Source organism: Phallusia mammillata, chromosome 8 (assembly GCF_965637545.1).
Source record: "Phallusia mammillata chromosome 8, kaPhaMamm4.hap1.1, whole genome shotgun sequence".
Lineage (NCBI taxonomy): Eukaryota > Metazoa > Chordata > Ascidiacea > Phlebobranchia > Ascidiidae > Phallusia > Phallusia mammillata.
This window is the reverse complement of record NC_137259.1, coordinates 5,985,830-6,007,487: the sequence shown is the minus strand read 5'-3', so window position 1 is coordinate 6,007,487 and position 21,658 is coordinate 5,985,830. Positions and strand designations below refer to the sequence as shown.

Sequence of the window (21,658 nt, the reverse complement as noted above, 5' to 3'; positions counted from 1 at the left end):
TTATCATAGAAAGTTGGTTTTATTAACTTCCAACAACAACAAAAACAAGGAACACTACTTAACGTGTAGAAAACAAGTGGAAATGTTCTTATTAACCACGTTTCACCGATTAGCGTCAGTGATTTTAAAGCATTGTGAATTATCCTGGTTGATGTACCAATTTTTGAAGGAATGGTAAATTTTTGAAACATTACCAAATTTCCTCTTTTCCCACAATTTGTTACATAACATATTAAAACTTGTGTCGCGTCTCCACGGCGCTTCTTTTATTTCTTTTAACCTCCAATTAAAGTACTCGGAGTAGGCCGTTGCGTTTGAGTCCAAGTAATTTAAATAGTCAACAAGTTCCTTTGGACTTTCGTAATCGTCGGTGTGTATATATGATCCTGCTGGAAGAAGATTTTTAATGTCTTCTTTTGGCGCTCCCCATATTACTGGCACGGTGCCAGATTTGATGGCATTGTTTAATGCCTTTTCTGTCATATAATCTCGACAGTGATAACCATTTTCAAAGGACAAAAAGAACTTAAATGTCCCACAATAACTTCTAAAAGTATTCGAGTCCCATGGATGAGGAAAAACGTTTTTGTAGCAACCGCCTCTTTTCTCGATGCGAAGTCCCATTTTTTCCAAAACTTCCACATATATAAGTCTTTGGACAGGCCCATCACCACCTCTACAATGCCCAATTGCCACAAGAGCCGTGAACTGCGACGTTTTCCTGGTTAACGTTTGCTCTACTGCTTTTTGGCCGAAAAACATTTCACGTTGCTTTTCACTTGTCCAAAAGTCATCCTGCAAAATTTGGTTTACAGCATTATAAGCTAAAAACTTTACGCTTTATTTGTTTAGGCATCATTAATATTGGTCCAAGAATATGTGAGTGTTTCATGTCTAAAGTGAGTATGATTATTTAGATATAGAGCTATAGTATAGGGTTGCCATACGTCAGGATTGACATGTCAGGAAATTTAGTGTTTAAATCTGCGCCAGGGAGAAATGTTAAAATGTACCTAAAAGGAATTTAAGAAAAAATATATATATACTATGAAATTAATGTTCCAACGAAGAAAGTTTCAAGAAGTTAGCTACAAGGTTACTGTTTCGTTTTGCGCGTATGTGCGCGCGTAACAATACCTGTTTGTTATTAGTTGTCTGACAATACTCATTAAATACACAAATAAAAATCTGCGTCTCGAGAAAACACAACATTCGATGCTACGTGGGAACGTGGGAAATTCCATTTGCTTTAACTGTGTACCGAATATGCAAGGAACTAATTGACAACAAAAAGTCTAAAGTCGTGAGAACTAAAAAAACGTTTTTACGGTGGCTTTTTATTTTAAATTCAAAAAGCTCTTTGTGGCTCCCGGTGTTTTTTTTTTGTTTTTTATGTGTGAAATTTTGCTGAATGGTTTTTAGAGTAGTAAAGGTTGGCGACCCCTGATATACGTGCTTATTGTTTCAAGGATGGTAAAATTAGTGATCGATCTTAGCCTAGTAAACTTAACTAAACACAAGCCCACGCAGAAAGGTAATTGACAAAGATCAGAGTATCGTATCTAACGTTGTCTCGTGTCGCCGTCCGTGTAGCTTCTGAATATTCTAAATTTATTCTGCAATAGAAGTGATTGGATCACAAAAAAGGTTAATCAACGCAACTGAGATAAATTTTGTCAGGGATTGTGTATCATAAATATGGCAACCCTAAGCTAGTACTGTATGTAGAGTATCATCTTGTCCTTGCTGAGTTTGTGGTTATGGCCTTGAATGTCTCAGCCTTTCGTGTATGATTGTTTCAAGAGCACATTATAGCCCATTTGTTTCGTTTTGTCAATATTTGTCAGCGGAAAATCAGAAACAAAAGTAAGCTCCAACGTTTAACTTATTTTATGCTGTTCGTTTCGTTTCATATTAGCTTAGCTATACTAATTTCCTTCGAAACATACAATTTATGAGCATCACTTAACGGGGTACTTGGCCCACGTGGCATAAGAAAGATACACGATATCAGTTCAAGCAATTTTCGCACTGTTTATTCAAAGCCGCGTGCTAGTTTAGTAGGCGAGTACAAACATTAATATCTTTGCGTGTCGACACTTTGAAATAAAGGCTTGTACTAACTGATTTGAATACTATAACATCATAAATCAGATCAATCAAAGTGGCTTTCCAGCTCCCTGCCAGAGCCAGCTCCCGGCTGGTGTATTGTTCATCCATTTCACAACAACATTGAGCTCAGTATTATCTAAGTTTAATACACTAAATTGAAGCATTATAGAAAGCCCACCACTGTAGGCGATACACAGAATGACCAGGTATAATTTTAAAGTGACAAATAACCTTTTTATGATTTTGTGTTTTGGGGCTTACCAAGATGTAGGAAGAATAAGGGAAAAACACGTCTGCATCTCTTCTATATGTCATAGTCCAATTAAAAAAATCCTTGTCCACGTAGCTAAAATCGCGTTTGTAAAAAGGCCACGGCGGTTCCAAACTCATGTACACGTACATTTGATCTTGACGCCTACAAGAAAGTTTAAGTGCCATTTAAAATATAGCGATATGTGGTAGTATTACGTCGATTAAAAAAAAAACTTTATCAACATTATTTTCTGTGTTATAAACGGGAGAGCACAACCTTTTTGCTATGACAGCCGCACGACAGGTCCTTAAAGTACCGTCATTTTTTCGTTTGTATATTACTAATTTGAAGAAGTAGGTTATGTCTTATAATATCCCATGTACTGCTGGTGGCTGTGAAAGTCCAAATTGATTTCTTTCTTTATCCTTTGACTTGGCTGAGCGATTCGGCAATCAGTTTATATGACATCTTCATATGGTTTTCACTTTGTTTGTTGTCTGTTTATTTAATAATGTTGAAGACAAACAAAAAGCATTTAGAAGTTCTAAATTTTTCTAAATTTTAGATCAGTTTTGGAAGCCAAATGTTTAGCAAAGTTGCTTTGTTCATTTCACGACCGCCATTATAAGTGTTTTGATAAACATGTTCACGACCACAGGTTATTCTAAAACTTGCAGCCGTTTTGAAAATTTATTTTTTGGAGAGCCTGTGCAGCTTAACTACAAACGAGTCAACCACAGTGATAAGCTACTGTGCTCTAACATACAAAATGTGTACATTTAAAAAAATCTGAAAAAAAAATGGGCATACCTAATTGCTGGTTTTGTGAACTGGTTCGGGCCAAAGGCCTGGCTGAATCGAATTACTACAGCGTCGCTTTTGTTGATGTTTGCGTAGTCAAGTGTAGTTTTACATTTGTGGCCGATCAAGGTTTCAATGTTTGTTGGGTTAAATTGTGGTTCGATGTATCCATAAGTCAGATAAATCATCGGCAGTTCCAGGGGTGTCGCATGAGTCGTTGAAAAACTGCGTTCAAAAATACACTTTTGGCCTTTGGTGCTTGATATAAAGAGGAAGATCTTGCTCGCCAAAATTTGTCACACTTACCTGGTTTTATCACACGATAAGTTTCATACAAGAGGAACTGTAATTTAAAATCAGTTAAATACAAAGCTTAGTCATATGTGCATTTTTAACCTATCAGCCTATGACAATACCAGTTACTGGAAAACTAACATAATTGTCATGTACCGCGCAATTGTTTTGGTGGTAGTCGTCGGTTCGAGATTCGCTGCTGTAATGGAGGCTATGCGGAAACCTTTTTGGTTCATCACTGTAACAAGATAGTAGGAACAGCACACCACCATCCCAAAAACTAGAAGCACGAATACTGTTTTCAATTGCCACGTGCGGTTCATATTGTGCACAATATCTATAGAAGTTCCTATGTTGCAAAAAATGAAATATTGTGCACAACATAAAGCCTACAACTATAGATAAAAATTTAAATGCAATTATGTTTCGTAAGTCAAAAACTACTGCCTCCAAGTTTAAAGTCAGGCCCGAATCAAGTCCGTTTTTTCGAAGAAATCTTCAAAAAGCCCAAACCCGACACGAACCTAAACCCGGCCCGACTTACAACTCTGGTGGAGTGTTAGTGCAAGGCAGCACGAAACGATACAAAATAATGGCATGTTTATTGAGACGAAATTTGTTTGATTGATTTTTACCAGATGCTAATTCAAGTAAACCAATTCTGTCAGGCAGCCTGTCTTTTGTCTATCAGTTTTTGAAATGAATTGAAATCAATTCCTGACAAGCTATAGCTCAGCTATATACAACTATGACTGTCAAAAGTCCTGTTCTAAAATACAAGTGGTGTACAGAATTCCAAACGCCTGGCACACAAACGGTGTTTGCCTTCAAATTGAATGTCTATTTTTAACAATTTACACCTAATGTCAGAATTGTAAGTTAATTGAAATATTTGATATTCTTAAAAAAATCATATTTCTTTGAGTAAATTGAAGAATATAGGATGATCGTAATTTTAAACTTCTCTATATGATCAACATATGACAATACCAAAACAGATTGTCATAAAAACTTTGCTGTCTCCCCTCTATCACAAGAAGTAATTAAGCCTCTCAAAGAATTGCTTGCTTTTAGCTTCTGTTTTATTTCTTGGGAAATGCAACACAAACGTGGCCTACTTCCACAAAAACGTTGCGTTGTAGTATACCTTTACCTCTACTTTAACAAATACAGTCGCAAATACACATCTTCTTAACTATACGCTAACATTAAATACAATTCTGCTAAATGTTTACATTTAAAGCCTAGAGGTCACATAAACGCAGCGCTCCTAAATTTTGAACCAACATTGGGCTTAGTAGAGATACTGGCGACAATGCCTTCAAAACATTAAAAAACGGTGATGCGACTGGCAAGAAAGAAAAGGTCGTTCCTGTTTTACACAGTTGGCTGTTCACCAAAGCAAACAACTTCAAAACATTTCTTGTCGATTATGTCCTCGTTAACTTGGCCCTGAGTTAAATATCCGCTAATACGCTTTCGCTCAACCCACATAAATTGGCCCCATAAAGTCTTGCCCAATAAAGTCAAGAGGCATAAGTTCCTGGCCTACTGGGCTAAACTTTTCGACTTAAGATAATACCTAAATCAGAACTTGACATTGAAGTATAATATGGTGATCATTGCCTTTTGTGCGTACTCGTGAGAAAACCTGTGGTGGAATTCATTTTTTTGTCAACCGGTTATATCACAAAAGTCATATTTTTCTGTCGGTTCTGTTGCCATAAGTTCATTGATACGAACCAGTAACCGGTTTGCTGATCTCATAAAATTTCGTTATATGGTTCTATACAACCGGTACAAACCGGCTGAATCACAACCACTGGAAAAAACAAGGAAGTACACAACTACAGGATTATATTAAAGGCAGAAAAGTTACAATCAATTCTAATAACTGTTTCAGTCATTTCATAAACCTAAAACACAATTCATTTGGACAAAAGCCTAAACTTGTACAACTTGGAAAGAAAACTACTTCACACGTTGTTTGACAAATAACCTTGCTTTGTATCCTTCTAGTTTTGACTGGCTTAACAAATTCACCTATAGCGATTGGGTGCCTCTCACATTGCTTATCCAGATACCAAATAAACGGTCTTTTTTTCTTTTTTAACGCAGGTAATTCAATATGTTCGCAAATAGGTGTCCCAACTGACAACCTATAAAATCTTTTGTTAGATACTAATCACGTGCCCGCTTTAACTATAGTTGACACCATAAAATTCGTTTCTAGGGTCGTATTTCTACCTCCCTCTTTCTCTTGCATCTGTTTATGCTTGTGTACTTTGAGCAACAAACACAGTGAACAATCACTAGATTAACTTTGCAACGTTAATGAATTCACCAATTCTTACCTGGTCTTTGTCACAATACCTAACATTGTTTGTACAATGTATAGGACGTCGAAACGTCGATTGTTTACAATAAAACTGCTGGATGAGCAATACTTGGTCATACACTATGCCTGGCAGCAATAGCTTATTTCATTGTTTATACAACTTGGTTTATCTTATGTAAACAATAGCAGCTAATGGTGCCAATATGGAATAAGAATTGGAAATATAGTTAGTACATCCATTTGGAAAGCAAAGCTGTATGGAATACATAGAAGTAACTTCGTAACTTTACTGAATTCACTGATCCACAGCTGATCTCCTTTACAATACTAACATGTTTTTAACAGCATTGTTTTTTTAACATCTAACATTGTTTACACTACTTCGTTTATCGCATGTGAACAATACGGTTCAAACTAGAGAGATCGTTGTAAACAAATGTTTGTCAAGTTTGTTGTTTAAAATTGTGGTTTCATGGGGCTACATCAGTGGTTCTTAACCTTTTTATCTCGGCCGAACCCCTATGACATTCTTCAGACTTTGTTCGAATCTCAACAAGTTACATCTTTGGTTTTCAACTCAATTTGTGCTTTTGACTAAACGTTTTTGTTGCCAACAAATATTCTTTGTTTTGGTGCTTACGAACAATGCGCACAGTGTTCTTTGTTACTTTAAATCAGAGGTTCTTAAACCATTGCGGTCGTGCCCCACTTCACACTATTTATTTAATCTCTGTGTGCGCGCACTGAGCCACGTTGCCAGTATTTTTGTAAACTACTCATGTCACCCAGAAATTGTTGATGCACTGAAAGTCAACTGGACATCCATTCCAGAGTAATGAAGCGTTTACTTTAATTTCTAAACAATAAGTTCGAAATCAGCTGCGACACATTACAATGCATTCATTTACAATTGTTTGCAAGTGAAAACTTTGCAGACAGATTGTGCTGCGTCTACAATTTACACCTTAGTTTGTAAAGTAACGTAATATATACCTATATTGAACTGTTATGTAATAACTTGTGTATTGTGTTAATAGATCACTATGTCCGTTTGACCATGAAGTTATATTTTTAAAATGGGATTGGTGCCAACATTGAGAAATGGAAGTCACATCGGTCTTCATATTACTGAAATAGATGGTAAAATTGGTCATCTTTTCGTTTAATATCAGCAACCAATTGTTTTTTGTTATGGTAAGTCATGTGGTAACAACAATTTAAACTTTTTGTTGACTATAGACTAGTGTTTACTTTATGCGTGTAAATGTGGGAGACTTTCTTCTAGTCAAATAAATAAGGTGTACGCAAAACCGGCACCGTAAACAAATAACAAAACACAGAAATCGTATTTTTAAAGTTAGAAAAAAGGAAAATCTTCTATAACGCAGGAACTCGCAAACATGTCTTCTATTTTCCAAAAGGTGGCGCAACAGAGCATAGGCTTTTACTATGCAAAAATTGCTCATCAGATTGCTTGAGGCTTCTCTTTATTTTGTACCGTCTTTGCCGACTTCGAATTGCAAAAAAATGACTTTGTGACGTAACAATTACCATGTTTAACAGAGGTCCTTTGGGAGAGGGGGCACTGCACATATACCGGGGGTGTATCGATCGACAGTAGGGACGGTAGGGACCCTAAGGTTTCCTGCGATGACTTTTTGTTTGTATCTAGCTCGTCGCAAAGCCGAGCGACAGACACGGCATCCAATAATTTGCTTATGCGATCACCAGTTTGTCTTGGTTATTTTAAAGCACTCCGGATTATCTTGGTTGATATACCAATCTTCAAACGAATGGTAAATTTTTGAAACATTGCCAAACTTCTTCATTTCGCATAAATTGTCACATAACATTTCATAACCTGTGGCTCTTTTTCGATTCCAAAGGACCTCCTCTGGTGCTCTTCTTCTCCAGTTAAAGTACTCAGAGTATGCTGTTGCGTTTGAGTCTAAGTAGTTCAAATAGTCAACTAGCTGCTTTGGACTTTCGTAGTCGTCGGTGTGTATATATGATCCTGGTGGTAAAATATTTTCAATGTCCCCTTTTGGTGCTCCCCATATGACTGGCACGGTGCCAGATTTTAAGGAATTGTTCCAAACCTTTTCTGTAACATAATCTCGACAGTGATATCCATTTTCAAATGCCAGAAAGAACTTAAAAGTCCCAGCATAACTCCTGAAACTATCCGAGTTCCACGGACGTGGGAATATGTTGTTGTAGCAACCGCCACGTTTCTCAATGCGAAGTCCTGATTTTTCTAAAGCCTGTACATATTTCAGTCTGTTGACCGGACCATCTCCACCTTCGCAACGTCCTATTGCCACTAGAGCTGTGAATTGCGACGTTTTCTTGCTTAGCAATTGTTCAACGGCAGTTTTTCCGCAATAAAGTTTACGCTGCTTATCATCACCTAATAAAGTAGGCTGCAAAAAAAAATTCCTTATTTAATAAAGTAATGATCGACTAGCAGGTGAACTTAGGTTTTGGAAATAATCTAATCACTTTTTAGTGCAGCAGAATAAAGGTAAATGGTTTTACTGAAACAACAGATTTTTTCTACTTACTAATGTAAAATATGGGAAATATATGTCCGAATCTCGTCTGTATGTCATTGTCCAATTGAAGAAATCTTTGTCCACGAAGCTAAAGTCATCTTTGTGAAAAGGCCACGGAGGTTCCAGGCTTATATATACGTACATTTGATCTTCCCGCCTTGAAGAAAAAACAAAGATTTGTTCGATAAAAGTTTAGGTACATTTTAGACAACTGAAACATCGGCTGTAGAAATGGACACCTGCTAGACTAATTTTTACTATTTTCTGGTTTTTCACTTCTTCTTTTTTGAAAAAAAAGTACTTACATCTCTAATGTTCTTTTAATTTAGGGATCGGCAACCTTTTTTGCACCGCTGACCAGTTTTGAAACTAAAATTTCATCGCGGACTTCAAAAAACAACGAATGCTCAGCCATGAAAATTTAGTTTATTTTACTTCACTTTTCATATTATAAACGACTGCAAATGCGTACATAAAATAAAAAATCAACTCTGCAACAAACAAAGCGACCACAAGCTAACCAAAACCAAATAGTTGTCAAACCCTATGTTACGTGATAAAAAGCTTTCTAACGCAAATTTAGCAAAAAAAGCACACGGCCCGGTAACGATTTTTTCACTTACCGAGTGGTTGCCCACCATTGCTTTAGATAGTAATTTGCTTAGAGTTAGCAGAAATGCAATTTGTTTTAATGTTGGTGTATTGGGCATTAATAGGCAAACAGACTTACTTCATTTATTCATTGTTTATTTTAATTTTATTAAAGTCATGTTTTTCAACAGCATATTAACCAAAAAAATTGGCATTTTAAAGCTTTCTTTAAAAAAAGTATAATTTTTAATCACATAAAGGAATATCTAAATAAAAAATCTATAAAAACCTTTGCTTTTGTCCTTACCTGTATTTTGGTTTCGTAAATTGGTTCAACCGAAAGGCCTGACTAAATCGAATAACCACAGCATCGCTTCTGTTCATATTTGCGTGGTCAAGCGTAGTCGTACATTTGTGTCCAAGCGCCGTTTCAATAATCGCAGGGTTAAAATGCGGTTCGAGGTATCCATACGTTAGATAAATCATCGGCGGTTTCAAATAGGTCCAAACCTCGTTGGTTTGTCTGCATCAATAATGTAGATTTTCTATTTGAATAGTGGTATTTGTATAAACGTTTACCCGGTTGCTTTGGAATTGCAGGTAGAGCTACTAACACGATACGTTACGCCTGATCCAAAAGTGCTTAATTTTCAAAACGGTATATCTAAAAAAATGCTAACGGTTAGGGCTATTAGGGTCGGGGTAAGGTATTAGCACTTAAAATTCAATAAAACTAACCCAAAAATTAGTTATTAATGTAAAAATTTTATGTAAATATTTCCCAACCCAATCCATTTATAGCCGCTAAATAAATAATTCAGCTCTTTACGCCACCTATCGAAAATTAAGCACTTTTGGATTAGGAGAAACGTATCGTGTTAGTAGCTCTACTGGAATTGCACACCAGTCTATGTTTTTCGTTCCCCAATAATAAAATCGATTTTTTACGCCTAAAACAAAAAGTATAATGGCGCTTTTTATAAAATCGTATTACACACAAATATCCCCGAACTAGCACTTAAATAAACGGTTTTCTTTGGTATACTATGTGGTTGCTATATGGTAGTTTGCCGTACGATTACAATGGTTGTTTGTCGAACGATATGGTTGTTTGTCGTATCATACACAATAAGAATTTTGAGGAAGAATGTGTATGTTTGGAAGACGTGTAATTAGAACACCAGATTAAAGGGGCTAGGGAAAGGCTACTACTCAACAAGGGACCATATTAACCATTATGATGTAATCCTCTTTGTGTTGTGTATAGAATGTACATTTATGCATCGAATATTTGGACCTCTATGAGGCAGTAGTTTCCAAATAGACATTTCAATAAATTACGAATTGCTTCAAGTCTTTTTAAAATCTTAAATAATATCAAAGCGCATGAATGTAATAAGAAAATTTGCTCCAACAAGTGGTATCATGAGGCGTTTGTTTGCGGATAGATTTATCACCGTTTGTTCAGGCTTGTAAAGCAATAAACTGCCATAGAGCCATTCGCACACGAGGTAATCCTATGAAACCAAATTTGTTCGACTTGTATTGATGAAACAGTTTCTCATGCAGTAAACTAACCTTTTTTACTAAACCGCTGTGAATGTATTAGCTATGCAAATCAAAATTTTCCATACATCACATTTAAACCGGAAGGAATTTACATTCAATATGTTGCCACCAGGCTAATAAACATTACTCAACTGTATTGCTGATTGGACGTTGTGGATGGCTTTGTTGTTTGGAATTGCAACCTCTGTCTTTATGTTTTTTGTTGCTGCATCATCACTTATCGTGCGAAATTTCCTGTTTTCTTTCATTGATGCCAGGAAATAATAAGAGATGCAAACCACAAATCCACACAAAACAAGCACTATGCCAGTTTGCCATTTTAAGTACCGGTTCATAGTTTTAAAGAAGTAGGCTACATTGGGGAGTTTACCCTAAGTAACTTGTTTTTAATAGCACCACATAAACTTAGGTATTGCTGATTTCTTGTATTGCTGCAAAGGTCGATTTTCAAGATAAAGCATGCTAGGTTTACTTGAACCTCATTTGCAATGTTTTTACTCCGCATTAATCAATACAACCTCTTACAAACAATCTTTTGTTTCATCTGAGGTGTCTGTTGTTTAAAAGATTACAAATGTCACAGCTTGCTCTCATAAGTCTGGACTTAGCTATCAAACCTTTAACTACAAGCTACAGTTATGCTTTCTTTTTAATGAGTAAGAGATGCTCATGCTCATACCTGAGGAAGATGTTCGCAGGCTATTTATTTCTTTTGTATTGGCTTGGGCTTTTTCATTCATACAAGAATCCTCACTCGGTTTACACATGCATTGAGCGGCGTCTGGATCTGCGATGTCGTGTCACTACTGAACCCTTAAAAAAGTCGCTAGCATGATTTCCTGCCAAAGGCTTGACACGATTTTACAAAACCATACGCATGCTATGTGCTACCTCAGTTTTTATTTGGCAGCAAGCAACTAAAATACTAAATGATAACTGCACATAAAAGCTACTGTTGTTAATTTAAGATGGGTTGAACCATTAAACTAATTTTCGCCAAGTTTAGGACGTTGTTTCGCCAAGTTTAGGACTAAGTTTGTGTGTGTGTGTGTGTGTGTGTGTGTGTGTGTGTGTGTGTGTGTGTGTGTGTGTGTGTGTGTGTGTGTGTGTGTGTGTGTGTGTGTGTTTTGGCATGTGGTCGCCTGACGATTTGTCTGGCGTCGCCTATGGTAGCGGTTGCTTTATTTTTAAGAATATAATATGCAGTAAACTAACACACTGGTTTAAAATATATTAAGCAGATAAAACACAACATAACAGCGCTTAACATTCCTTCCCGCCATTGTACCACAGAAGGGGATCTTTAATTTTTGAAAACTCGATTGTTGTCACAAAGTGATGATTATTGCCTTGTATTACGTAATATTACTGCATCTACTATACATAATCACAAGTCAGCACATGTCAAATTGCGTGTATTGTCGCGGTAAAACCAGTGTTCTCTAATTAGAATAGTCAACTAAACTTCCAAGATGCATCTAAAAACAACCATTAGGAAAATAAATTATAGTGAGGAATTTCTAAAGTACGGATTTACATTCATAGTTGAAGCAGGAATTGAAAAGCCACAATGTGTCATTTGCAACGAAATTATGTCAGCCGAATCGATGAAGCCCAACAAAATAAAACGCTATTTTGACAGCAAACATCCTAACTTTGCGGGCAAGGACGTCCAGTATTTTAAGAACAAAGCTGGTAGTGTAAAAAAAAACAGGCTGGATTTGGGTGGCAAGTACCACCAGCAAAATATGGCAGCAATTGAAGTTTCATATTTAGTGGCTCTCAGAATCGCCAAATCCAAGAAACCCCACACCGATTTGCTACTGCCGGCAACCAATGACATTGTTCGAGTTATGCTTGAAGCTGAATATGTTAACAAATTGAATACGATATCCATGTATAATAACACCATCAGTAGAAGAATAGACGACATGTCTGCTGATATTATGGAGCAAATAATTCAGGAAATTAAATCAGCTCCGCTTGGATTATTTAATATCCAGCTTGATGAATGAACAGATGTGGCAAATTTTTCGCAGTTACTGGTTTACGTGAGGTATATATATATACAAGGGCGATTTCAAAGATGAGTTTCTTTTTTGCAAAGCACTTGCAACGACAACTACTGCACGCGATGTCTTTAAAGGGCCCCGGCAGCGACGATGTGACTTTTTCTACATTTTAGCTTTTTAGAATGGCCATACTTCGGGGATTCCGTATCACTAATTTTTTTGTCCTATGATTTGTCGTTTTCGAGATATTCAATCAAACAATGAGCTCTCGAGCGACACGTTGGTTTAAAATGCAGCAGCGATTGTTACGTCACATCGTACCAACTTCTAACAATGGCGTTGGTCAGCTGTTGTTTTTGTTGCTTCAAAACATACACAGAACACACTGCAGGCATTTTTGCACACTTGAGTCTAAAAATTAGAACAGTTAAACACCAAAATACTTTAACTGACTAACGTTATTGGCGTCGCTGAACGTTAACAACCACCGACGACACACGCGATACAAAGTTCCAAACCAAGTTGTTACGAGGTGACGTCACATGACGTTTGGACAATGTGACAAAATATCCGCAAGGTGTCAGTGTTTTGAGATTTTAAACGTAAATATTTGACTGATAACATCGATTTTTTTAATTTTAAACCTGAAATCGTGTTTATAAGAATTCAACAAATAACATATTAAAAAATATTTTTCCGGTGCCTGTTGATTCATTTCTGCAAAGTTATAACATTCCTTGGGGAAATGATTGTGGTGTTTGCACAGACGGTGCTCCAGCAATGCTAGGTTGTAGGTCTGGGTTTCAACAATTGGTTATCGATGCATCACTGAAAGTCATCGGAACGAATGATCGACAGGTGTACGGTGGCCCATAGCGGCCACGTCTGAAACACATTAAAAAAATGTAAAACACAACAAAAAAGTGAAACACAACACATTAAAAATTAAAACACATTACAAAAGCAAAACACATTTAAAAAGTAAAACACATAAAAATAGCGAAACACAGTAAAAAAGCGAAACACATTAAAAAAGCGAAACATATTAAAAAACGAAACACATTAAAAAAGTAAAACACATTCAAGACGCGAAACACAATAAAAAAGCAAAACACAATAAAAAAGCGAAACACACTAAAAAAAACACATTAAAAAGCGAAACACATTAAAAAGCGAAACACATTAAAAAAGCGAAACACATTACAAAAGTGTAGCACTTTGGAAAAGCCACGCACATTAAAAAGCGAAACTTGTAATACAGTACAGTTAAATTATTCTATTATGACGTAATATTAGAATCTAATTGTGACATAAAATGTTGTTATGGCCATGCTTAGGCTTAACAATTGGATTCAGTGTACAGATAAAAAAAGGAGTCATGGTGTAGGATTAGCAGTTTGTATATTTGCCGGTACAATGCTGGAAATAAGAGTTGAATTTAGGGTTTGTTATAATATTTACGTGGACGTATAAACCCAAAGCGCCAGAAATGTGTTATTTACAAAATATGTTTTTGGACAACCTGGTTAGTCTACAGCAGGGGTGGGCAACCTTTGTTACTGTAGGGCCAATCATAAATGTCAAAATTGGATCGCGGGCCGCACATGTGCATAACACAAAGTGATTTTGCTTTGTTTCTTACCAAATATGCTTAACTACAAGTATAATTCGTATTTAATTCTAGCCACATTTTGCCAGATCGCAGAAAACTAGCATCAGGCGCATTAATCAGTTCAAAAATATGTAATAATTGGACTCGTTTGCCAGTACTTTTGAAATCCAAGCGTCTCTGTGGGCCGCACAACCTTTAATGAAGGGCTGCATGCGGCCCGCGGGCCGTAGGTTGCCCGCCCCTGGTCTACAGGCAGTGCTGGATTAACCTATAAGCCAGGGGTTCCCAACCTGTGGTACGCGTACCACTAGTGGTACGTGAAGGTTTTTCAAGTGGTGCGCGAGTGGATTCTGTTTGTTTTTTTCAAAAACCTGGATTTACAACTTCATATTTTGTTTATCTGGTTTTGTTTACCAAAATAATTTCCCCTAAGCCTATTTTCATTGTTACGTAACTACTCATGTTGTTTCGTATCATTACAATCTTCAAAATACAGGTCATGTCAATTGTCAACAAGAAGCACAGTTGCTTTGAAAAACCGTTCAACGCTGTTGGACAGTAGGCGTTAATTATCTCAAGCCGCGAAATCCATGTAGCAAAAATCTCATTAAATTTAGGTGTGGTGCTTTAGTGTTGTTTTAGTAGGACAATATTATTGTTCTCCATTAAATATGAGTCGATCAAATTAGTTGTTCTGTACAAAGTGGTACGCGTTGCAGTACAGAGCATCCAAGTGGTACGGGATCGTAAAAAGGTTGGGAACCCCTGCTATAAGCAATATAAGCACGTGCTTAGGGCATCAAGTAGAGGAGGGGCACCACAGAAATGGTTTCTAGGTAAATTATTGAATCTAACAAAAAACTACAACTATATTCAAAATGTAATGAAAATGAATAAGTTCTGTTTATAAAGCGAGAAAATCAAATAAAATAACTGACAAAAGGGATTGATTGCGTGCTATATGACGTAACAACGTTGCGTTGTTCTGTTTGTTAAAACCTGAAACAGTCAAGACTCATGGCTGCCCAACCCGTCGATCGCGATCGACTGGTCGATCTCGGACTGATATCAAGTCGACCGCGAGGGATTCAGAAAATTATTTAAAATACTTGTTTTGTAATGCGTTTTTAGAGAATATTGCCCTACACAGATGACTTTATTGTGAAAGTTATTCATTAGGATTTGTTGATATGTTCACACCACAAATACTCAGTCGACGCTTTACGTCGCAAAAGACACAAAAGTAATAGTTACGTCACAAAAATAATACTTACAGTAGTAACGGTTACTTTGTGCTGGTAATTTTTCTATTATCAAGATTAGCATCGAAAAATTAAGTTCAATGCAGTGTAAAAAGTCACACCCAAACCACGATAATAAACGTAAAACAGGGCTCGGAAAATGCTAGTTTTCCTTTGGTAATACACATACATAGTCTTGCATTATCTTGTTAGTTTGTATTGGAATGGTAGATCCCGAGAGTTGGACTACCTCAAACGTCGATCTTGAGTCAAAAAAGATTGGGTACCCCTGGTCAAGACAGTAAGGCAATGCTTAGTTAATAGCATGCTGTTTGAAAACTTATTCGCGTATGTGGCAAACGTAAATTAAACACGACGCTAATACTAGTATGTTTTACAATTGGGCAACAGTGCTGAGACTGGGGAAGGCAGCAGCAAAATTAGGCGTTTTTAATTGAGTTTTGAAGTATTTCTGACATTCTGAAACAAATCTGCCAGTTTAATATCAGCTAAGCTGAAAGTCTATTACCCTTGCTGTATATTATGTCAAAATCGAAATCTCGATGAAGAATTTTGTTTTTACGTTTATATTTCGAATTAAAAATGGTGTAAGGGGCACCAAATTGTTTTAGTGCTTAGGGCAGGGGTTCCCAACCTGTGGTACGCGTACCACTAGTGGTACGCGAAGGTTTTTCAGGTGGTACGCGAGTAACTTCCGTTTTGTTCACATAAACCTGGATTTACAACCTCATATTTTGTTTATCTGGTTTTGTTTACAAAAAAACATTCCCCAGGCCTATTGTCATTGTTACGTAACTATTTCTGTTGTTTCGTATCATTACGATCTTCAAAATACAGGTCATGTCAATTGCCAAGAAAAAGCATAGTTGCTATGAAAAGCCGTACAACCCGGTGGGAATTAATTATGTCAAATGATTTCTCTTGATAGATATCATCTACTGTTTTGTAGCGTTAAAAGAAACATGATTCGAACAAATTAGTTGTTCTGCAAGAAGTGGTACCACAGAGATGTGCTCTATGGTGGTACGCGTGGCAGTGCAAAGCGTCCAAGTGGTACGAGATCGTAAAAAGGTTGGGAACCCCTGGCTTAGGGCCTCTAATGGTGTTGATCCGGCCCTGTCTACAGGTTAACTTATTTTAGGCATAGAGTTATTTGCGACAGAAGAAGTGCTATAAATTATCAACTTGTACGTTGTGGATGATGCTAGGACTGAGAAATTTGTGAAGCGGTGCTATTAAAAAGAAGCTAATAATGGATCCATTATCTGACACTGATGACTTTGTATGCACTACTTGCGCCTGCCAAATTAGGTTGGCGTATAAGTTTTGCCCACATTGCGGTTTAACTGTTATTCCTGAAGAACTTGTCATCAAAAGGGATTTTCTTAAAGGGTTTAATACTGCACTATTAGGGAGTTCATGTCTAAATACTACGATATTTACTTGAGCAAAAGAACTTTAAGACGACGAATAAAGAGTTATGGATTGCGACGTCGGTCTGTAAATTACCTTGGCCAAGAGGTAAATGACCATGTCTAAATATAAACCAATTGTTTGAATACTGTGCTATTAAATAAGGTTTGCTTTTTGGTCATTGAAGCACTGCCGGTGGATCATAACTATACATAACTGTCATTATTAGGAAACATTGTTTGGGTAATTTTTTTGGCAAAATGAAACATTGACATTTTTTTCTCAAAAAAAACAGAAACAAAGGTACAAAACATTAAATTGCAACTTCCAATAATTTTCCATATTCTTGCACCTCATGACATATGCAGGTAAACTTATTTCAATACAATTTTAAGAACAGCAAGTGCCATCCTTTTGTACATTGGTACTTGCCGGCGCCCATGGTGGTAAAAAATCTTTGCAATTAACTTCTGGCGCAAATATTTTTATGTCTGTTTGTGTAATGCATAGATCATCCAGTATATGAAACAACGTCATAAATGCTTGCTGGCATCATACAAACTTGGTTTTATCGACTTTCAACAACGAAAACACAGAACACTATTAAATGTATGGAAAACAAATTCAAATTTACTTATTAACCGCATTTCCACCAATTATTAATTATGGTGATTTTAATGCTTTGTAGATTGTCTTGGTTGCATTTAACAAGACTCATTTGGATTTTCTTTTGTCCAAATGTCACAATTTGTTCTACTTGGTTGTCTCTTCAATATGAAAAGTTGGCGGAATTTTTAAAGTCATTTTTTAAAACAGTAACAAATAAACAAACGCTATTACTATAAAAATACTGAGTGCTTCACACACACAAAATTCAACCAAAGCAGATCAGGCGGTTTGCAGTACATATAGTGTACGACAGTCACGGCATCAATTATTCGCTTATGCTTTGACATTATTACCAGTTTGTCTCGGTTATTTTAAAGCACTCCGGATTATCTTGGTTGATATACCAATCTTTAAACGAATGGTAGATTTTTGAAACATTGCCAAACTTCTTCATTTCGCATAACTTGTCACATAACATTTCATAACCTGTGGCTCTTTTTCGATTCCACGCGACCTGGTCAGGCGCTCTTCTTCTCCAGTTAAAGTACTCAGAGTATGCTGTTGCGTTTGAGTTTAAGTAGTTCAAATAGTCAACTAGCTGCTTCGGACTTTCGTAGTCATCGGTGTGTATATATGATCCTGGTGGTAAAATTTTTTCAATGTCCCCTTTTGGTGCTCCCCATATGACTGGCACGGTGCCAGATTTTAAGGAATTGTTCCAAACCTTTTCTGTAACATAATCTCGACAGTGATATCCATTTTCAAAGGCCAGAAAGAACTTGAAAGTTCCGGCATAATATCGGAAAATATTCGAGTTCCAAGGACGTCGAAATTTGTTGTTGTAGCAACCGCCACGTTTTTCAATGCGAAGCCCTGATTTTTCCATAGCTTGAACATATTTCAGTCTGTTGACCGGACCATCCCCACCTTCGCAGCGTCCTATCGCCACTAGAGCTGTGAACTGCGACGTTTTCTTGCTTAACACTTGTTCAACTGCATTTTGTCCGTAAAAACGTCTACTCTGCCTATCATCATCTATTAAAGTGGGCTGCAAATATAAAACGTGCATATAAGATTAAAAACAAACTTGCCATTTCGGTAATACAGTAAACATCAGTTAATCCGGACTTTTTTAAACAATTCAATTCCTTCGGATTAGGCGAAAAACGAATTAACCGATGTCGATTAGGTAAAGCCTTAGTACACTACAATCATATATTTGTACCTCAAGTTTTGTCAAAATTATACGAAGGATCAACCGAATCTGGTTTAACCGAGGTTTTGAAGCAGGATAAAAGTGAATGGTTTTACTAAAACAAAAGATTGTTTCTACGCACCATTGTAAAATATGGGAAATAGATATCCGAATCTCGTCTGTATGTCATCGTCCAGTTGAAGAAACCTTTGTCTACGAAACTAAAGTCATGGTTGTAAAAAGGCCACGAAGGTTCCAAGCTTAAAAATACGTACATTTGGTCTTGCCGCCTTAAAAAAAACAAAGATTTGTTCGATAAAAGTTTAGGTAAAATTTAGACAAATGAAACATCGGCTTGTTAAACGATTTGGACATGGACACCATAGAGACTTTTTTTTCTTTTTAAAATTTGTACTATCTTCTGATTTTTTATTTTCCCTTCTTTTCATAAAAAATACTTACATTTCTAGTGTTCCTTTAGGTTGGTAATTTGATTACATTTAGCAGAAATGCAATTTGTTTTTAAATGGGTGTATTGGGCATGAACAGGCAAAACATTTTTTGTTTATTTTAGTTTTTTATTAAAGCCATGTGTTTTAAAGCGTATAATCTAAAAATGGCATTTTAAATCTTTCATTTATAAATGTATAATTTGTTATCACACAAAGGGATTACAAGTTTTGGGAAATTTTTATTTGCAGGTTAAAGTTGACAGTTTTATAAAAAGAAATGAATTTCGCTTAAAAGCATGTTCAGTGTCTATCGAAAGCAATAAAAGGGATTGAATTTAGAAACAGCTAAGTTTCTTCACACAGACGATCATTTATCAACTGAAAGCCAAGCAGGCTAAATTGAGTGACCGCGCAATGAAAGATAAGAAACGCACTAAACATAAAAGCGAAGAAAAAACACACGTCACCTACACTTCCGTAACACCATGTTTTAATGTTAATTTTTGCATCGATTTTGTTTAGCCATACAAAGGGATATCAAAATAAAAAAAACTATAAAAACCTTTGCTTACGTCCTTTTCACCTGTATTTTGGTTTTGTAAATTGGTTCTGCTCAAAGGCCCGATCGAATCGAATTACCACAGCATCGCTTCTGTGCATATTTGCAGGGTCAATTGTAGTCGTACATTTGTGTCCAAGGGCTGTTCTAATAATCGCAGGGTTAAAAGTTGGTTCAATGTATCCATACGTTAGAGAAATCATCGGCGGTTTCAAGTAAGTCCAATCCTCGTTGGTTTGTCTGCATCAAAATGTAGATTTTCAATTTGAATAGTGGTGACAAGTTTAAACATTTACCTATTGCTTTAGAATTACACATAATGTTTATCATTACACCAGTTGAACGACAAATTAAATATGCAACCTAGTGAACAAAACGCCTGTTCAGTATATTATATCCTACCAGCACATGGCCCACTTGTAAACGGTTTTAACTACTGATGCACTGAAGCCGCCTAAAAAGGTTTGCGCCGAAACCGAATATTCGGCCACGAGGCCCAATATTTCCGGCCGAATCAGGCCAAACCTAAAAACCCCGCTTCCATGGATGTTTTCAGCTGAATCTTGTGTTGTTGGTGCGAGTAAACTCAATTTTGACAAACCAAAATCACTTTTACAATGCGGAAGCTTTACTAAACTGGTAAGATTTTACAGACAACGTGGCTTGTATTTTATAGATACAACAAACACTTAATTTATGATGTTTCGTACTGCCGAAAATGAAAGTTTAGGTAATAATTTTTCGGCCAACCGAAACTTCGGTGCATCTCTAGTATTAACTGATATGTTTTTGTACAATTGTAAGACAACTATGCTATAGGTGTGACACAATGGGATCTGTGACAAAAGAGCAGGTGTTTACTACAGAACACAAGTTTTAAGAGGCTAGGTAAGGGCTAGCAAACGGGCCATTAGGTTGTTGCATGTAAAGCACTTTGTGTTGTGTAGAATGTATGTTTATGCATAAAATCTTAAGTAATATTAAAGCGTGTAAATGTGATCGAAATTTGAACCTTTGCTTTCTTACTAAACCGCTGTGAATGTATAAGCTGGATGAAAATGACATTCAATGCCATGTCATCAGATTATTAAGCTTTACTCAACCTTATTGCTGATTGGACGTGGTGGACGGCCCTGTTGTTTTGATTTGTAACCCCTGTCTTTGTTTTTGTTGCTGCGTCATCACTCATCACGCGAAATTTCCTGTTTTCTTTTATTTCTGCCAGCAGATAATAGGACATGCAAACCACTAATCCACAGAAAACCAGCACTATGCCAGTTTGCCATTTCAAGTACCGGTTCATAGTTTTAAAGAAGTAGGCTACATTGGGGTGTAGACCTTTAATAACCTGGGTTTTAAAGCACAACATAAACTTAGGTATTGCTGATTTCGATCTTTGCTTTCAAGATCGATTTGCAAGATAAAGCATGCTAGGTTTACTAGACCCTCATATGCAATGTTTTTCACTCGAACTAATTAATACAACTTCTTACAAACAACCTTTTGTTTCATGTTATCTGTCCGATATTTAAAAGATTTCAGCTTGTCTTGAATGAGCTAGCCTTAAAACCTTTAACTACAAGCTACAGTTATGCTTTCTTATTCATTAATGAGACCTCGTACCTGAGGAAGATATTTACAGGCTTTATATTTCGTTTGTATTGCCCCAAGGCATATTGGCGCGGAGTACTACAAAATTACAAGATGGCGAGCGAAAAATATGACCTCACTAATGCGTTCAACCATAAGAACTCAAACCCATAGCCCAACAAATTTTCAATAGAATGCAACGTTCGTCAAAATAAAACAAAATGTTTGAAAAAATAAATATTTCGAAACACGTTGCTGTAACGTTTATGATTGGTTTAGCAACGTTTAAAACATGTTTCGTAAATTTGTCGTTGGTTTATATCACCGGAGATAACCATTTATTACAAAACATTCGCACTGTAACAGCAAACAGTTATGTGATTAACGTCAAAAACAAGGTACTAATCCAAAACAGGTTGTTGAGTTGAGTTTCTTTCGCCG

At 36.5% G+C, this 21,658-nt stretch overlaps 4 protein-coding genes across 4 annotated transcripts; 1 reads left to right on the top strand and 3 right to left on the bottom strand.

The window, feature by feature from the left end:
* LOC145205424 (4-galactosyl-N-acetylglucosaminide 3-alpha-L-fucosyltransferase FUT6-like) lies at positions 1-5,397 on the bottom strand. The gene is made up of 4 exons (XM_080078145.1): positions 3,617-5,397; positions 3,176-3,391; positions 2,374-2,527; positions 1-795 (listed from the first exon to the last, which is right to left on the bottom strand). The coding sequence occupies exons 1-4, from the start codon at positions 3,781-3,783 to the stop codon at positions 103-105; spliced, it is 1,230 nt and encodes a 409-aa protein (XP_079934271.1). The 5' UTR covers positions 3,784-5,397; the 3' UTR covers positions 1-102.
* Positions 5,398-6,637: 1,240 nt separating this feature from the next.
* LOC145204551 (4-galactosyl-N-acetylglucosaminide 3-alpha-L-fucosyltransferase FUT6-like) lies at positions 6,638-11,275 on the bottom strand. Its single transcript, XM_080077145.1, has 4 exons — positions 10,646-11,275; positions 9,252-9,467; positions 8,363-8,510; positions 6,638-8,221 (listed from the first exon to the last, which is right to left on the bottom strand). Exons 1-4 carry the CDS (start codon positions 10,846-10,848, stop codon positions 7,523-7,525), a joined length of 1,266 nt encoding a protein of 421 aa, XP_079933271.1. The 5' UTR covers positions 10,849-11,275; the 3' UTR covers positions 6,638-7,522.
* A 710-nt stretch (positions 11,276-11,985) lies between these two features.
* Positions 11,986-12,528, top strand: LOC145204677 (zinc finger BED domain-containing protein 5-like). The gene has a single exon (XM_080077271.1). The coding sequence runs from the start codon at positions 11,986-11,988 to the stop codon at positions 12,526-12,528; it is 543 nt and encodes a 180-aa protein (XP_079933397.1).
* Positions 12,529-17,348: 4,820 nt separating this feature from the next.
* On the bottom strand, positions 17,349-21,011 carry LOC145204557 (4-galactosyl-N-acetylglucosaminide 3-alpha-L-fucosyltransferase FUT6-like). The gene is made up of 4 exons (XM_080077149.1): positions 20,731-21,011; positions 19,652-19,867; positions 18,759-18,906; positions 17,349-18,469 (listed from the first exon to the last, which is right to left on the bottom strand). The coding sequence occupies exons 1-4, from the start codon at positions 20,994-20,996 to the stop codon at positions 17,771-17,773; spliced, it is 1,329 nt and encodes a 442-aa protein (XP_079933275.1). The 5' UTR covers positions 20,997-21,011; the 3' UTR covers positions 17,349-17,770.
* Positions 21,012-21,658: the final 647 nt, after the last annotated feature.

Excerpts from the sequence above, each read along its gene's own strand:
- LOC145204677 (XM_080077271.1), top strand. The coding sequence starts at position 11,986 with ATGCATCTAAAAACAACCATTAGGAAAATAAATTATAGTGAGGAATTT.
- LOC145204557 (XM_080077149.1), bottom strand. The coding sequence starts at position 20,996 with ATGTTGTGCTTTAAAACCCAGGTTATTAAAGGTCTACACCCCAATGTA. Across the intron at positions 19,868-20,730 it reads CACGTCCAATCAGCAATAAG|ACAAACCAACGAGGATTGGA; the intron begins GTTGAGTAAAGC and ends ATTTTGATGCAG. Across the intron at positions 18,470-18,758 it reads ATTTCCCATATTTTACAATG|CCCACTTTAATAGATGATGA; the intron begins GTGCGTAGAAAC and ends TTATATTTGCAG.
- LOC145204551 (XM_080077145.1), bottom strand. The coding sequence starts at position 10,848 with ATGAACCGGTACTTAAAATGGCAAACTGGCATAGTGCTTGTTTTGTGT. Across the intron at positions 8,511-9,251 it reads TTTACGAAACCAAAATACAG|GCGGGAAGATCAAATGTACG; the intron begins GTAAGGACAAAA and ends TTTTTCTTCAAG. Across the intron at positions 8,222-8,362 it reads ATTTCCCATATTTTACATTA|CCTACTTTATTAGGTGATGA; the intron begins GTAAGTAGAAAA and ends TTTTTTTTGCAG.
- LOC145205424 (XM_080078145.1), bottom strand. The coding sequence starts at position 3,783 with ATGAACCGCACGTGGCAATTGAAAACAGTATTCGTGCTTCTAGTTTTT. Across the intron at positions 2,528-3,175 it reads TTCACAAAACCAGCAATTAG|GCGTCAAGATCAAATGTACG; the intron begins GTATGCCCATTT and ends ACTTTCTTGTAG. Across the intron at positions 796-2,373 it reads CTTATTCTTCCTACATCTTG|GATGACTTTTGGACAAGTGA; the intron begins GTAAGCCCCAAA and ends CAAATTTTGCAG.